The following is a 14,343-nucleotide window of genomic DNA, read 5'->3' as shown; positions in this document are numbered from 1 at the left end:
TGAAGGAGGGCAGCAGTCAATGGCTAGAGGAGGAAAAGATTTGGGGCCACTAGGTGAGACGAAAGGCAGCAGAGGGGATCTCCTAGCGACCTAAGACATTTTAGTGATGCTTATGAACTGACTCAGCCAATCACCAACCAGCTGGCCTGAAAAATGCAGTTTGCCTGATTTGAAATTTGAAATGACAAACAAATCATAGATCAGTTTCTAGAACACAGTACTCACTCAGTAAAAGGAACCACACCATCACAGTACTGATTTCATAGAGGAGATACATATACACATGTTGTTGTCGGCTGCCATCAAGCCAATTCTGAGCCATAGTGACCCTGTGTGACAGAGTAGAACTGCCCCAGAGGGTTTCCTAAGTCGTAATTTTTTCTGGAGCAGATCGCCAGGTCTTTCTCTTTCAGAGCTACTGGGTGGGTTTGAGCAGCCAACCTTTCAGTTGGCAGCTGAGTGCTTAAATACTATGCGACCAGGATGTACATATATATCTTTCTACAGTGCTATTTGATTAAAAAAAAAATCATTCTTCCAGTGGATACAGAAAAATCTTTTTTTATGGAGACCCACATGTAGCCAATTCATTCAGCCAGACATGGTTTTCAGCCTGGAGGTGGTGAGTTTGACCAAACACCAGTCCCTGCCCTCAGGCCTCAGAATTCAGCGGGCAAGTCTAGCAAGACTACAGAAGATGACAATAGATGGGACCAATGGCAATGTAGGATGTTCCAGATATCATGGGGCATGGGCCTAACAAAGGAGGGCCACCCAATAGCTTTGAGAGGTGTCAGAAAAGGCTTCAAGAGGGTGCCAGTGCAAATTCTCGCTGAACGGGGTGGTTGACCGATTCCTGGACCTGAACTACATTTCCATGTTTCACGTGACCAAAGACTCAAGGAATAACCCTATACACCCTCAGTTTTCCTAACATCAGCGTCAGAGAAAACGCTGGGCCTACTCACCCTCCTCCTGGCCCTAGGAGCCGGTTCCGGAGTGTTAGGTGATGTCAACTCATTTGGTGTTTCTGAGGTTGAGCTGAGAGATGAGTTACTGCTTGAGAGTTCTTTGTTTTGTCTTTTATTTCCAAATGGGAGAAGAGACGCCACAAAATCCGATGCGTCCTTCTGCTCATCCTTCTGTGAGTCCTGCTTGAGTTTATAGGCCCGGTCATTTGCAATGACTTGGGATAAGGGCATTCCAAATGCCTGCGGGATGAATTCTGGAATCAAAACACAAACATTCACTTTCAGAGGAAGCCTGGTCCAGGGAACATGCTCACTCACATTTCAGGCCTACAGGCAGACATAGTCAAATGGTTGTTTTCCTAAATAGTGATTCATCAGTCAAAAACCAGAGATGACATTGGTGTTTATCAGCATGACCAAAGTTTCTATTTAAATTAAGAAAGCTAGTAGATAAAAAAAAATTTTTTTTTTGTTTTTTTTTAGTAGATATAAAGAACATGGGTTTTAGAAATCTAGCCCTCTAGTTTTTCTTCACCTGTTGCAAGTCTGTTTTAAGGAAATCACTTTATAGGGAAATGTGATACTTTGGGATCAAATGGAAATAATACATTGTCCTCATGAATATACAGTTTTACAAACTAGTCTTTGATTATAAGATTCAGAGGCCCCGGAGCTGACAAGGCATCGGGAGACTGTGCATTTATCCATCAGTAGGGATTTATTAAATACCAACTGTGTATTATGACAAGCATCAGCCCTAGAAGAAATACAACCAGAATACTCCCTAGAAGCAAAGACGGCAAGACTTCTGCTCACTTAGTTTGGACACATCATTGGGAAAGACCAATGGCTAGAAAAGAACACCATGTTTGGTAAAATAGAGGGTCAATGAAAACGAGGGAAACCCTCCATAAGATGAATTGACACAATAGCCAAAATCATGCCTCAGACATACCAACGATCATAAAGATAGCACAGGACCAGGCAATGCTTTGTTCTGTTATATGTAAGGTCATCATGAGCCAGAGCCAACTCGATGGCAACTACCAAAAATATCATGACAAGCTACACAACGGTGGTACAAAGCTTACGAAAGGTCTAGTCCTCAGCCTTGAGTGTGAGGAGAAGTGAGAGAGTGGAGAGTCCAGTATATAAATACCTATGACAGAGTGTCTATGTTAGGTGCTATAAAAGAGATATACATGAGGCGAAGACAGAAATTCAGTTAAGTGGATACACTTTGGGGTCCACAATAAAAATGTCAGCAGATGAAATGATAGTCCAGGAGGGAGAGGAGCAGTTTGGGAAGGAGTTTGCTCATTTTTCATTGTGTTCCTCATCCCCATGTCCTATCTCCAGCCAGCTGCATTGGGCTGTCACCCTCATAACCTATACTCAAGCCATCCTGCTGGCCACATGCAAAAGTGGACTCCACCACAAACTGTCTAGTGGAGGGCCCCAGACAGAACTTGTTAAGTCCTTTAGTAAGTACAATTTTGGGGAGTGGGCATAGTGCAGAAATCCATGGCTTTATTTGGTGAGGTACCTGCAGTTGCTTTCTAGATCTCTGTAGTAAATTTGTCTACATACACATTGCAAGCATGCCAAGGCATTGTTGTCAGGTGCTGTCAAGTCTATTCCGACTCATAGCGACTCTACGCACAACAGAATGAAACAACTGCCCGGTCCTGCACCATCCTCACAATCGTTGTTATGCTTGAGCCCATCGTTGCAGCCACTGTGTCAATCCATCTCATGGAGGGTCTTCCTCTTTTTCACTGACTCTTTACTTTATCAAGCATGATGTCCTTTTCCAGGAACTGATCCCTTCTGATCCTCTGCTATTCCTAAGGTTTTCACTGGTTATTATTATTATTTTTTCAGAAGTAGACGGCCGGTACTTCTTCCTAGTCTGTCTTAGTCTGGAAGCTCAGCTGAAATGTGTCCACCATGGGTGACCTTGCTGGTATTTGAATATTGGTGGCATAGCTTCCAGCATCACAGCAACACACCCCACAGTACGACAAACTGACATGTGGGGTGGGGGGAGAGGCGGGCCAAGGCTTTGCATTGGCAATATTTTAGCTTCACACTGAAAAGCATTGATAATTGAACTAAACGCATAATTTCTTTTAGACTCAACATGAAAAGGCCCACTAGAAGCAGCAAGTTGGAGCAGTGGTTAAAGTGCTCGGCTGCTAACCGAAAGGTCGGCGGTTTGAAATGACCAGCTGTTCCACAGGAGAAAGATGTGGCTGTTTGCTTTCATAAACATTACGGCAAGCTTTGGAAAACCCATGGGGCAGTTCTACTCTGTCCTATAGGGTCACTATGAGTCAGAATCGACTCGATGGCAATGGATTTTTGGTTTAATTTGAATGAAACAAGCATGATCAAGGGCAAATATTCTAAGGTTGTTTGTTCTTTGAAAGAAGAAAGCTAACATTAAATCAAGTGGAAAGCAGGTTTAATAGGTTTTCGCCTATGGAGATATTTTGAACATCACTGGGCTAACGACCACATCTGCGTCAAAAGCAGAAATGGTCCTTGAAAAGCGTGCACCTCTGGCTCTATCAAAACATGCACAGCAGCACTGTCTTGTCTGTGGAAATAATTAAACGGTCTTACTCCAAATAGTTGGGGAAAGTCTGGGACTGTGAGGATGGCAAGGCTGAGAGCTACAGGAAATGTACAGAAACTGTCCAGAGATGATAACGGTAAAAAGGACATTGATAAATGTATTAAGTGATATGAAGTGGCCCATGTAGGCAAACTAATAGTAGGGATTTAATATGAGATGGAGATAACCGATGCTTCTCTTAGCCATTTTTCCAAGACAGGAAATGAAACACAGACTCATTTAGAGATTTTTTTAGTAGCTCTGGAAAAAAAAGAAGAAAATGGTTTCCTTTGGAATCCATCATTTTTAATACCTGAATGGCTGTCACTCTCTTTTTAAACTGGAAAAAAAAAACTGGAATAATTAAGTACAAATTAAACAGGTGAAACATAGGAAGCCATTCCCTCTCCCCAAATTCTTGTTTTTCTTTTTTCACCATCTAAGAGATGCCAACAGATTTTCATCTCTCTCTAATAGGCTTCTTTCCTGGCTGAGTGTATTTATTCTTTCAGGGATAGAGTTTTGATGAGTTGTCTTTAATTTCTTGTTGATTTCCCTCCAGGGCACCTACAAGCTTCAGAAAGGAGACCTCTCTTTGCTCTAAGCTTCTGTTGCAGTGTCTATTCAGTCTCTGTAAAATTCTAGATAGGATTCTGGGATATTATTGCTTCTTGAAACATGGCTGTTGTAAAATTGAGGGCTCCTCACGAGGCTACTGAGCAAATCTTTCCTGTACATGTAAACAAAACGTTGGGGAGCAAACGCTTATGGATCTGAGGGCTCAAAGCACTTCTGCTAGGGGGAAAAAAACCTTGAGACTCTGTGTTGATAATGACTAAGAAAGTTGGTAATAGCTTTTTAATGTAGCAAGGAAATTACCCAAGACTCACTATCCTAGAAAATGTGTATCATGTCCTAAGTGATGGTGTGTGGTCCCCAAGGAGACTGCTTCCTGTGTCCTCCTTACTGGTAGCAACTGTCTACTCTCCCATCAACTGTGGGGTCAGGAGGTGGTAGACCATCCTCTTTCTCCCCTGTGCTATGTCTAGACATTCACCCTCCACTGTGTGGCAGACCTGCTGCTGCAAGGTTTCCCTTGTCCTCTGCTTCCTGCTGCTTGCACTCCCACTCAGGTTTGGCCAGTGCAGAGTTGGCACCCAGAGTGAGTACATCCTTAAATTTGGTGGCCTAGGTGCCTTATTCACCTGACTCTAGTCCCAGCTCTGTTTGCAGGTCATAGGGTCTCTGTTGCAACTACTCAACTCTACCAGTGCAGCACAAAAGCAGCCATAGATGATATGTAAACGCATGGGTTTGGTATGTTCCAATAAAACTTTATTTACAAAACCAGGCAGCGGGCCAACCTCAGGTATAAATGATACCTTCTCATGCCTGCTTCACCTCTTCTTTTCTACCAGATGCTCTCTTCAGCATTTAAACATAGTCAAGCTGCTCCTCCTTAAAAAAAATAAGTAACCCTTGATCCACCCTATCCTCTGAACAGTTTCCCACATGTCCTTTCTCCACAGTTAACATTCTCTCAAATGTTAACTTTACTTTCTGGCCTCTAATTTTCTCACCTGCCACTCTCTCTTCATCTCATCCAGTCTGGCTTAGCCTCTGTTATTATTCTAAAACGGCTCTCTCTAAATTCATTGTTGGCTTCAAGGACATTAAATTCAGTGTTTTCACCAGCCCTGTGTCATTTGCCCTCTCATAGGCAGCCTTCAACCCTAGTGGCCACTTCCGGAAACACTCTCTGTCCTTGGCATCCCGGACATACATACTATCCTGGTTTTTCTCCTGCCTTTCTGGCTACATTCTTTTATTGTCTCTACCCAGGGTTTTCTAGGGGGTAGTGGTGGTTTAGTGGTAGAATTCTCACCTTCCATGCAGAAAACCTGGTTTTGACTCCCAGCCAATGCACCTCAAGTACACCCGCCACCCATCTGTCAGTGGAGGCCTGTGTGTTGCTGTGATGCTGAACAGGTATCAGTGGAGCTTCCAGACTAAGATGGACTAGGAAGAAAGGCCTGGAAATCTACTTCGGAAAATCAGCCAACGAAAACTCTGGATCACGATGGTCTGATCTATAACCAACTGTAGGGATGGTGCGGGACTGCGCAGGGTTTTGTTTCATTGTGCATGGGTCACTATGAGTTGGGGTCCGACTCCATGGCAGCTAACAACAACCCAGGTTTTCAATGTGGAAGATGCTCAAAGCTCAATCCCAACCCCTCTCCTCACTCTGCCCTCTCTCCAAAAGCAGGGTCATCCATGCCCAGCACTCTAACTTCCATCCATGGGAATCTGACACTGTGTTTTGACCTCCAGCCCAGGCCTCTTCTCTGAGCACCAACCACTCTCTTTAGTGACAAAGACATCTCACACATCTTCACAGCACCAACTCCAACTCCCATTCCCAGTGGCCTCTGTTCTTCTAAGGGTCATTCCTTGAGGCTTTGCTCCTTCTATATCCCATCTCCACTTCAGCATCAAATCCTTGTCATTACCTCCTATCTCCATCCACTCCTCTCCACTTACAGCATCATGCCAAACCTAGTTCAAGGCACCATTATGTTTCTCCTGGACTTCCAGACAGCCTTCTAACTGGCCTTCCTCCCTCCATTCTTGTCTCATTCCCACCTCAAGTTCATATTTTACACCACAGCACAGCAATTGGCTTAAAGACACCATTAAGTCACCCCCGTCTGTAATACCCTTTGATAGCATTTTACTGCTATTAGCATGCAGACCAAAAGTTGCACCATGGCCCACTCGGTCCTGTGTGAGCTACCCCTTCCTACCCCTCCCTGGAACTACTCTCCCCCTGGATCTGTCTTTAGTAATATTGCTTGTTATGGATTGGACTGTGTCCCCTCAAAATCTGTTTTGAAATCCTAACCCCTATAAATATGACCCTGTTTGAAAATAGGGGTTTCTTTGTTATGCTAATGAGACCACACCAGAGTAGGGTGGGTTCGAAACCTAATCATGTCCGAGTTATAAAAAGAGCTGAATAGATACAGAGACACACAAGGGGAAGACAGATGCCAAGGAAGGCCAAGGAACATCAAAGAATGCCAAAGATCGACAGCAGTCACCAGAAACAAAGGGAGAGGCCCATAAAAGGAATCAACTTGGCCAAGACCCTGATTTGGACTTCTGGCCTCCAGAACTGAGAGAGTAAATTCCTGTTCTTTAAAACCACCCACTTGTGTTCTTGCTGTTATGGCAGCCATAGGTAACTAAGAAACCAGTCAATGATAGCATTCAATACATTTTCTTTAAAAATGTCTAAATAGTAACTGATGCTAGATTTTTCTACAGTTATTTAATAGAACGCAAAACTCAAAGTTGTATCAGTGCATTCCTACATAGCATTACCTCGCAGGCCTTGTAGAGTTAACACAGTTAGTGAAGAACAATAAAATACTACATAATATAATTTCAGCATAAAGGGAGGTGCCAGGCCTGAACTGCACATAGAGTTTTTGTGCTAATCTAAACTGTAAGTATATGGAATAATCTGAAAATATCCCGGGCAGGACCCAGCTCCCAAATTAATGCCACCGTGAAACCTATCCCTCATTGCTCTGATTAGGAACTGTGCTAACTGGAAAAAAGTTGCTATTTATAAACCTTCAAAAAAAAGTTTTTTTTTTTCAAAGCAAGAAAGAAATTTTTGGAAGTTCTGAAAGTTTTGAAAATAAACATTTTTGGTTGCCAAGTAATTTAATTAAGAGAAATTAAGAACTTGGGACCATTCTGTGTGGAAATAGGTTTTCTGAATCAGTAGTAGTCTCGAATTAGTTTCTAAGTGGAAATTGAAAGTAATATGGGCCCTGCTTAAGTGGCAGGAGGGGCCCAGGAGTGTCACATGAACTGCTGTATATTCTATCAAGGCAATTAAGTAAAATCCAGGGCATGATTCATTCTGATTGAATCAATTAGTATAGTGGCATAGCCAACATTTATGAATCACACTCTTTACCGGGAGAACAATTCGATTCTAAAAACCTATTCCTATTTATTTTTAGATGACCCAGCAAGAGGTCTTTGAGAGCTTCCTGTTTTTCTTCTTTTACTATTAGATTCAAATGATTACCATTTTTCACATGGGCAGCTATTATGAACCCAAATGCCAATATTCAACTGAAAAGAAATAGCGTGAACTGATTACAACAGGGCCAGAACTGCACTCCACCCCACTCACACCCTGGTTCTCTGGAATCCAAGTCATGGCTCCCAGTGTTGACATGGATTGGACTTTATGTTCAGGAAAGATGCCATGTAATTAAGTTCTGCTTAACCCTAGGATACCCTGTGTTTAAACAGCAAAGCTACTTAAAAAAAAAAAAAAGATAAACCCTCTTTTGCCTTGAAGCTGGCCATTTTGTCACTGAGTTGGATGAGTGATGCATCTTCGCTTTAGAATCACCCAGAACCTGCCTTCGTTTTGCCAGCCAGGTAGTCTTACAGCACACTTTCGAGTGTTCACTGAGCATTCGTATGAGCCCATGTAAATATGACTGGATCTGAAAAGTGTATCGTGGCCCAGTGCACACTGGCCGACTACTTCCCCTGGCCCTTCAACACTCAGTCACGACCTTGCCTCCTGAGTCCTGTCATTGCCTCCTGTAGTCCATGCAAGCACGCATATATCTCCCTCTGCGGCAGAAACCCAAACCTCACCTCCCGCAAAAATGCTCATTCTGCTTAGCCCAGCCTGATGGGCACTTTCTGAAGGGTCACCTAAAGTCTACACTACAAGTATTTAAATCCCAATGTCAATATCGCCATCCTAGAATATGCCAGCTTGAAAAGGTAATACAGTAAAACTTTCGAAAGCCAGAAACTGTGTAAGGCGGAAACCTGTCAGAGAAGGAAAATGCAAATATTTCCCACTAAAAGGAGAGATAAAAAAGTTGTAAGACTGCACCCTGTCAAAGGTAGAAACTTGCAAGACCCAGAGAAACAAGGCAGTTCCGTCAAGTTCCGGCTCTCACAGGTTTCACTATACGTGACTAAAAACAACCAGAGTGATCCACTTAATACACTCTGTAAACATGGAGAACCACTCTAATCTAGTGAGGTAAAATCCCTGGTGGCGTAGTGGTTAAGTGCTATGGCTGCTAACCAAAAGGTTGGCATTTCAAATCCACCAGGCACTCGCTCCTTGGAGACCCTATGAGGCAGTTCTACCCTGTCCTATAGGGTCACTATGAGTCGGAATTGACTCAACGCCAAAGGGTTTGGTTTTTTTTTTTTTTTAGTGCAAGAATAAGGAAGACCGAAGAAGAATTGGTATCTCTGAAATCTGATGTTGGTGAAGAATACTGAATTTACCATAGTCTGCCAGAAGAACGACAAATCTGTCTTGGAAGAGTAGAGCCAGAATGCTCCTTAGAAGCAAGGATGGTGAGACTTTGCCTCATATACTTTGGACATGTTATCAGGGACCAGTCCCTGGATAAGGACATCGTACTTGGTAAAGTAGAGGGTCAGCAAAAGAAAGGAAGACCCTCAATGAGATGGACTGACACATCGGCTGCAACAATGGGCTCAAGCATAACAACGATTGTGAGGATGGCGCAGGACTGGGCAGTGCTTTGTTCTGTTGTAGATAGGGTTGCTATTAGTCAGGACCAACTCAACGGCACCTAACAACAACAGGGCAGGAATAGAATGATCAAAAACTCTAGCTTAAAAGAGCTATGCTGGCTACTAATAGGTCATTACAGTATAAGTGCAAGAGCACATCAACCAGTGATATAAATTTGAATTTATCAATGATGATAGATAGCTGCAGAAGAGTTAACGCATTTGCCTTGATTTGATCTGGCAGCAAATTCGGCTGTGAGAATGTCCTGGTGATTATCCTGGTTAATATGGACCAGGCTTCTCTGTCCTAGACATTGTACACCTGAAGCTCACAAAAATACCCATGTCTGTCCTCACTACAGACCAATGGCCTCTCTGGGGTGAGAATCTGGGAACTGACATTTTTGAAAGATCCCACAAGTGATTCTATTGGGCAGTCAGAGTTGACAACCACTGGTATGTTCACCTCCTTTTTTCAGATCTGAGGTCAGCTATTGACTTCTAGGGTGGCCAACCTAATGAGAAGGTGACATTTGCATCAACTTCTCCACTTAGGAATCAACTCATGGTGTATAGAAAAGTCCCAATTGTATGCTGGATACAGCTAGGCTGAAAATGTTCTTTGTCATGCTACAATTTGCTGAAATTGAATACTTTTCAGTGAGATGGTAGGGCAGGGAGAATAGTGGTAGAGTGGAGACTCAGTCCAGGGAAGAATGATTTGACCCTGTCTTTTTTTTTTTTTTCTTTTGTTTTTCACCTCTGAAGGCACCAATCTTAGGAAGATGTCTCTATCTTTAAGTGTCAGGTTTTCTACCTGCATCTAGAAGAAAGCTTCTAGCCTCTTCTTGCTGGTACTGAACCAGTGAAAGCCAAAAGGAAAAGACACTACTTCTGTGTCTACAGCCTCAAGCCATTCAGGTGACTTCTCCACAGATATTCTTTTTTTTTAATTAATATTTTATTTTATTTTTGGTGAAAATATATGCAGCAAAACCTGCTCCCATTCCACAGCTTCTAGACATAATGATCAGTGACACTGGTTACATTCTTCTCATTGTGTTAACATTCTCAGTATTTCTGTTCTAGTTGTTTCACTCCCATTAACTTAAACTTCCTACCCTCCAACCTTCTCAATGATGCTTTAAAATAGTTGACCATTTGGTCTTCTATAGATAAATCTTGAAAAGAATGCAATACTTAAGGATGACAATCCATAGATATTCCTTTTGTTTTCTATGCAATACTGCAGCAATCAGAATCTGTGGACTGCTTCTGTTATTGGTGTCCAAATTCCCTTGAAGGCAGGGGTGATTGTCCACCCACCAGGGGAGATTTGAAATGTCTGGAGGTATTCAGATTTGGATCAATTTTCCTGACATCTAGTGGGGAGAGCCCAGGGATGCTGCTAAACATCCTACGACACATAAGAGAGTCCCCACCACAAAGAACTATCCAGTTAAAATGTGAATAGTGCCAAGACTGAGAAACCCTCCCCTAAGGGAAATAAAAATTCTTCTCTTTCTTTCAAACTCTTTATCTCCTTTTTGCTCCAAAGAACCAAATGTTACGACAATTTTGGCAGAGTTCCAATCACGGGTGTAGAGTCTGGGATTGATGGTATGGAGCTGGTCTTGGATTACTTACATCGACTTTAATATCCTCAGTTTCATTGCCCTCCATTTCTTTTCCAGCAAAAATTGAATCACCTTAGCAAGGTGCTGCAAGGTGAGATAGATATCTGGTTGTCCTTGCTTAGCACTTATTCATTCACTATATCACACGAAATGGAAATATATTCATATGACCATAGCACTCTGCAATCATCTAAGACCAGAGAAACAGATCACAAAAAACTGGACTGTGCTAATGGTGCCCAGGTGTCCACTGAGCAGACTCAATGAATGCTTGTTGAAAATGACCTCAAATGCCTCGGAAAGGCTAAAGAGTCATTTCCCTAAATAGACCTAGAAGGGCACGCGTGAGAGGAGAAAGAGGGTCAATGATTCACAAAACATATAGGTGGATAAGCACAGGGCAAAACATGAGCCTTCTGTGATCTAACAGGAAATACTGAGAATGGCCCATCCTCAGTAATCCATGAGTATAAGCTTGTTTCTTTCCAGTAGTCATGGTAGGTAAATTCAAACTCTTTCACATTTATCCAGCCCTGCCTAATGGTCAGGATTTGCCAGACAGCTGGTTAGTGTTAGAGATGCCGTCCACGGCTATTCAACCCAGGTTCTCTTTATGCATAGCTGATTGGCCAGAATCATAATTGGAACCATAAACTTGGCTGAAGTTACACCCTGTGCAAACCAGTTGAACTCATCAATTCAGTACAGGGCCACTGAAATACAGAAGTGCAAACCAAAGCAGCCCTAAATGACATTCCATTGGAGCGACCCAGTTTACATAATAGAGTTGAACCTCGTAAATCTATGCAATTCGAAAACTCCACCAAATTCAACCATTATGCTCCATGGAAGATGCGTTCACGTTAGTTCATTTGGTCTTTTACCTCTGTCTTTGTTTTTCTCCTTTCCTAGGGAATCCAGTTTCTTTCTCAAAGACTTCTTTCTCTTCTGTCCATCTGTAAATATTAAAAAGAATGAGACGTTTTAAGAACAAGCATACAAATATTTTACATTGTCATTGACTACATTTGAGCAAAAGTATGATTTCTTACTTTGCTTGTAATTTTTGACATTTCTAACAGAGAATACTTGAAAACTTGGAACTGGATAGCACACATAACCAGAGTCTTGAACCATGCTCTTAATTTCTGTTTCAGTCTATAGAAAGAGCAGAAAACGTGCCTCCTTTGGAAAGAATTTCTTCTTGACATTTGGATATGTTTACCTTTACTATTACATTAGTCTCTTCCGAGGTGCTATTTCTATGCAAATCAATGTCCATTTTGAATCAAATCTTCAGGAGAGGAGAGTCAACAATACAGCTGTCACCTCACGAGCCAGTAGAGTGTAGCTGGAGAAGGCAATGGATTTGGGGTCCACAGAGCTGAGTTCTAACTGTCACTACACCATTTACTGTTTGTCTTTGGACAAGTCTCAGTGTACTCTTCTATAAAATGGGAGTAACTTGACAGGTTGTTGTGAGAATTAATTGAGAAGATGTTTATAAAGTACTTAATGGGGAGCTTAACACATACCAGAGGATTAAATCTACTTTTTTGGGGGGGGGTTGCTTAGTATTCCGTAGTATTTGTTGTTAGCTGCTGTCATGTTGGCTCCAACTCTTAGCAACCCCACGTACAACAGAAAGCAACATTGCTCACTTCCGCACCATCTTCGTGATAGTTGCTGTGCTCGAGTCCATTGTTGTGGCCACTGTGTATTATGAGTGCCTTCCAACCCGGGGGGGGGGTCATTTTCCAGCACTATATCGGACAATATTCTGTTAAGATCCATAGGATTTTCACTGGCTGATTTTCAGAAATAGATCACCAGGCCTTTCTTCCTAGTCCGTCTTGCTCTGGAAGCTCCATTAAAACCCATTCACAATGGATGACCAGCTGGTATTTGAAACACTGGTGTATAGCTTCCAGCATCACAGAAACATGCAAGCCACCAGAGTACAAACTGACAGACGGGTGGTGGATAGTATGGCTGCATCATAATTGAATGAACCATTCCCCTATAGATGGACATTTGGATGGTTTGCAACTTTGCACTATAATAAGTATGGCATTAGCATCTGGTACTTTCAACAAATGTACTTAATATGTCTGGTTGACTCATCAAATAATAAAGATACCACTCATATCAGCGGGCAGCTGCAAACGAATTCCTGGGATGTCATCATAAAATATTGCAGGAATGCATCCTGGGATTATGCAGCTGTCAACTTAACATGTGGGGTGTGCAAATCCGGAAGCCACACTGTGATCAAATAGGGAAAATGGCAGTCCATGCCGCCAGCAAACTTCACTGATGTTTAAAGGGGGATTAAGACCTGTGTTTTTAAAGGACGTACTAGAAAGTGTATTTAAGAAAGCAATTCGGCCCAATAGAATCTAAAAGCAAGACTCTAATACGAAGTAAGCATTCTCCAACAGACATGAACATTCCCGGGATCCTTGCAGGGCCACAGATGTAGCCAACTCTTTTCTGAATTTTTGGAGGTAAAAGAACATCACAATATAATCAGCTGGCACATTCAATTCTTCTTCCCTTTCAAAAAGTAAAGAAAGACTTCAAAAATGATTCTTCTCCCATGAAATGGAAATAGTTCCTTAGAGCCTTCACCAATGAAGTCATGAGATTTGTAGAGAGAACAGTTATACAATGCAGCAAAGGGCGAGTGATCCCTTAGTCAGGTGTTTGTTCATATCTTTCATGTTTAAAGATGATCTATTTACTTTTTTTTTTACCATGGCGATTGGAGGGCCTGGGTGCTGCAAACGATTAATGTGCTCGGCTACTAATCTTAAGGTTGGTGGTTTGAGTCTTCCCAGAGGTGCCCCTGAAGAAAGGCCTGGTGACCTACTTCCCAAAAAACCAGCCATTGAAAGCCCTATGAAGCACAGTTCTACTCTGACACACATGGGGCTGCCATGAGCTGGAGTCAAGCAGACGGCAACTGGTTTTACCATGAGAACTTCTGTACTCATAGACAATACATGTACTAACTACCCAAGATGCTAATCTGACTTCTAAATAGGACTGACAAGACTTTTACTTTGTAACTCTGTTCATCATGAGTTCATATCACCATATGTATTTGACAGTAACAAAATGGTCTTTCTTTAAAAAAAAAAACTCTGTAATTCCTTTGTTTTAATAGTTGATGCAGCAGAATAACTAAACCATATATTAAAGTTTGAGAGATTTATTTTCATAACCAGTGGGCAGATCCTAAAATTCAAACAAGTTGTCAAAAGACCAGAAGACGTACAAAATTGAAGCATTTTCTTTTAAGGTAGAATGATTTTTAAAACTTTGTAAAATTATGAAATATATATGCAAATATCTATAAATATATGCAAATATCTATTAATATAAATGTCCCATTTAAATAATAGAAGGGAATCTCTCACATAGCCAAGTTAAGATATCAACGACTGCTGGTACCTGAGGAGCCCTTGTGTCTCTCCCATTCCATTCTCCACCCCTGCCCCATCCCAGC

At 42.0% G+C, this 14,343-nt stretch overlaps 1 protein-coding gene across 4 annotated transcripts in view; it reads right to left on the bottom strand.

Annotated features, from left to right (window-relative positions):
* The window catches only part of ARHGAP6 (Rho GTPase activating protein 6), a 502,134-nt gene that overhangs the window by 50,716 nt on the left and 437,075 nt on the right, over positions 1 to 14,343 (bottom strand). For all 4 annotated transcript variants that reach the window (XM_049873118.1, XM_049873119.1, XM_049873121.1 and 1 more), the window contains exons 3-4: positions 11,717 to 11,788; positions 969 to 1,225 (exon numbers count right to left, since the gene is read on the bottom strand). In XM_049873118.1, coding sequence (XP_049729075.1) covers positions 969 to 1,225; positions 11,717 to 11,788 — 329 coding nt within the window. The remainder of the gene's footprint in view (positions 1 to 968; positions 1,226 to 11,716; positions 11,789 to 14,343) is intronic.

The sequence above is a fragment of the Elephas maximus genome, chromosome X (assembly GCF_024166365.1).
Source record: "Elephas maximus indicus isolate mEleMax1 chromosome X, mEleMax1 primary haplotype, whole genome shotgun sequence".
NCBI classification, from domain to species: Eukaryota; Metazoa; Chordata; class Mammalia; order Proboscidea; family Elephantidae; genus Elephas; species Elephas maximus.
Note: the sequence above shows the minus strand (reverse complement) of the source record. Positions and strands in the feature narration are given on the sequence as shown.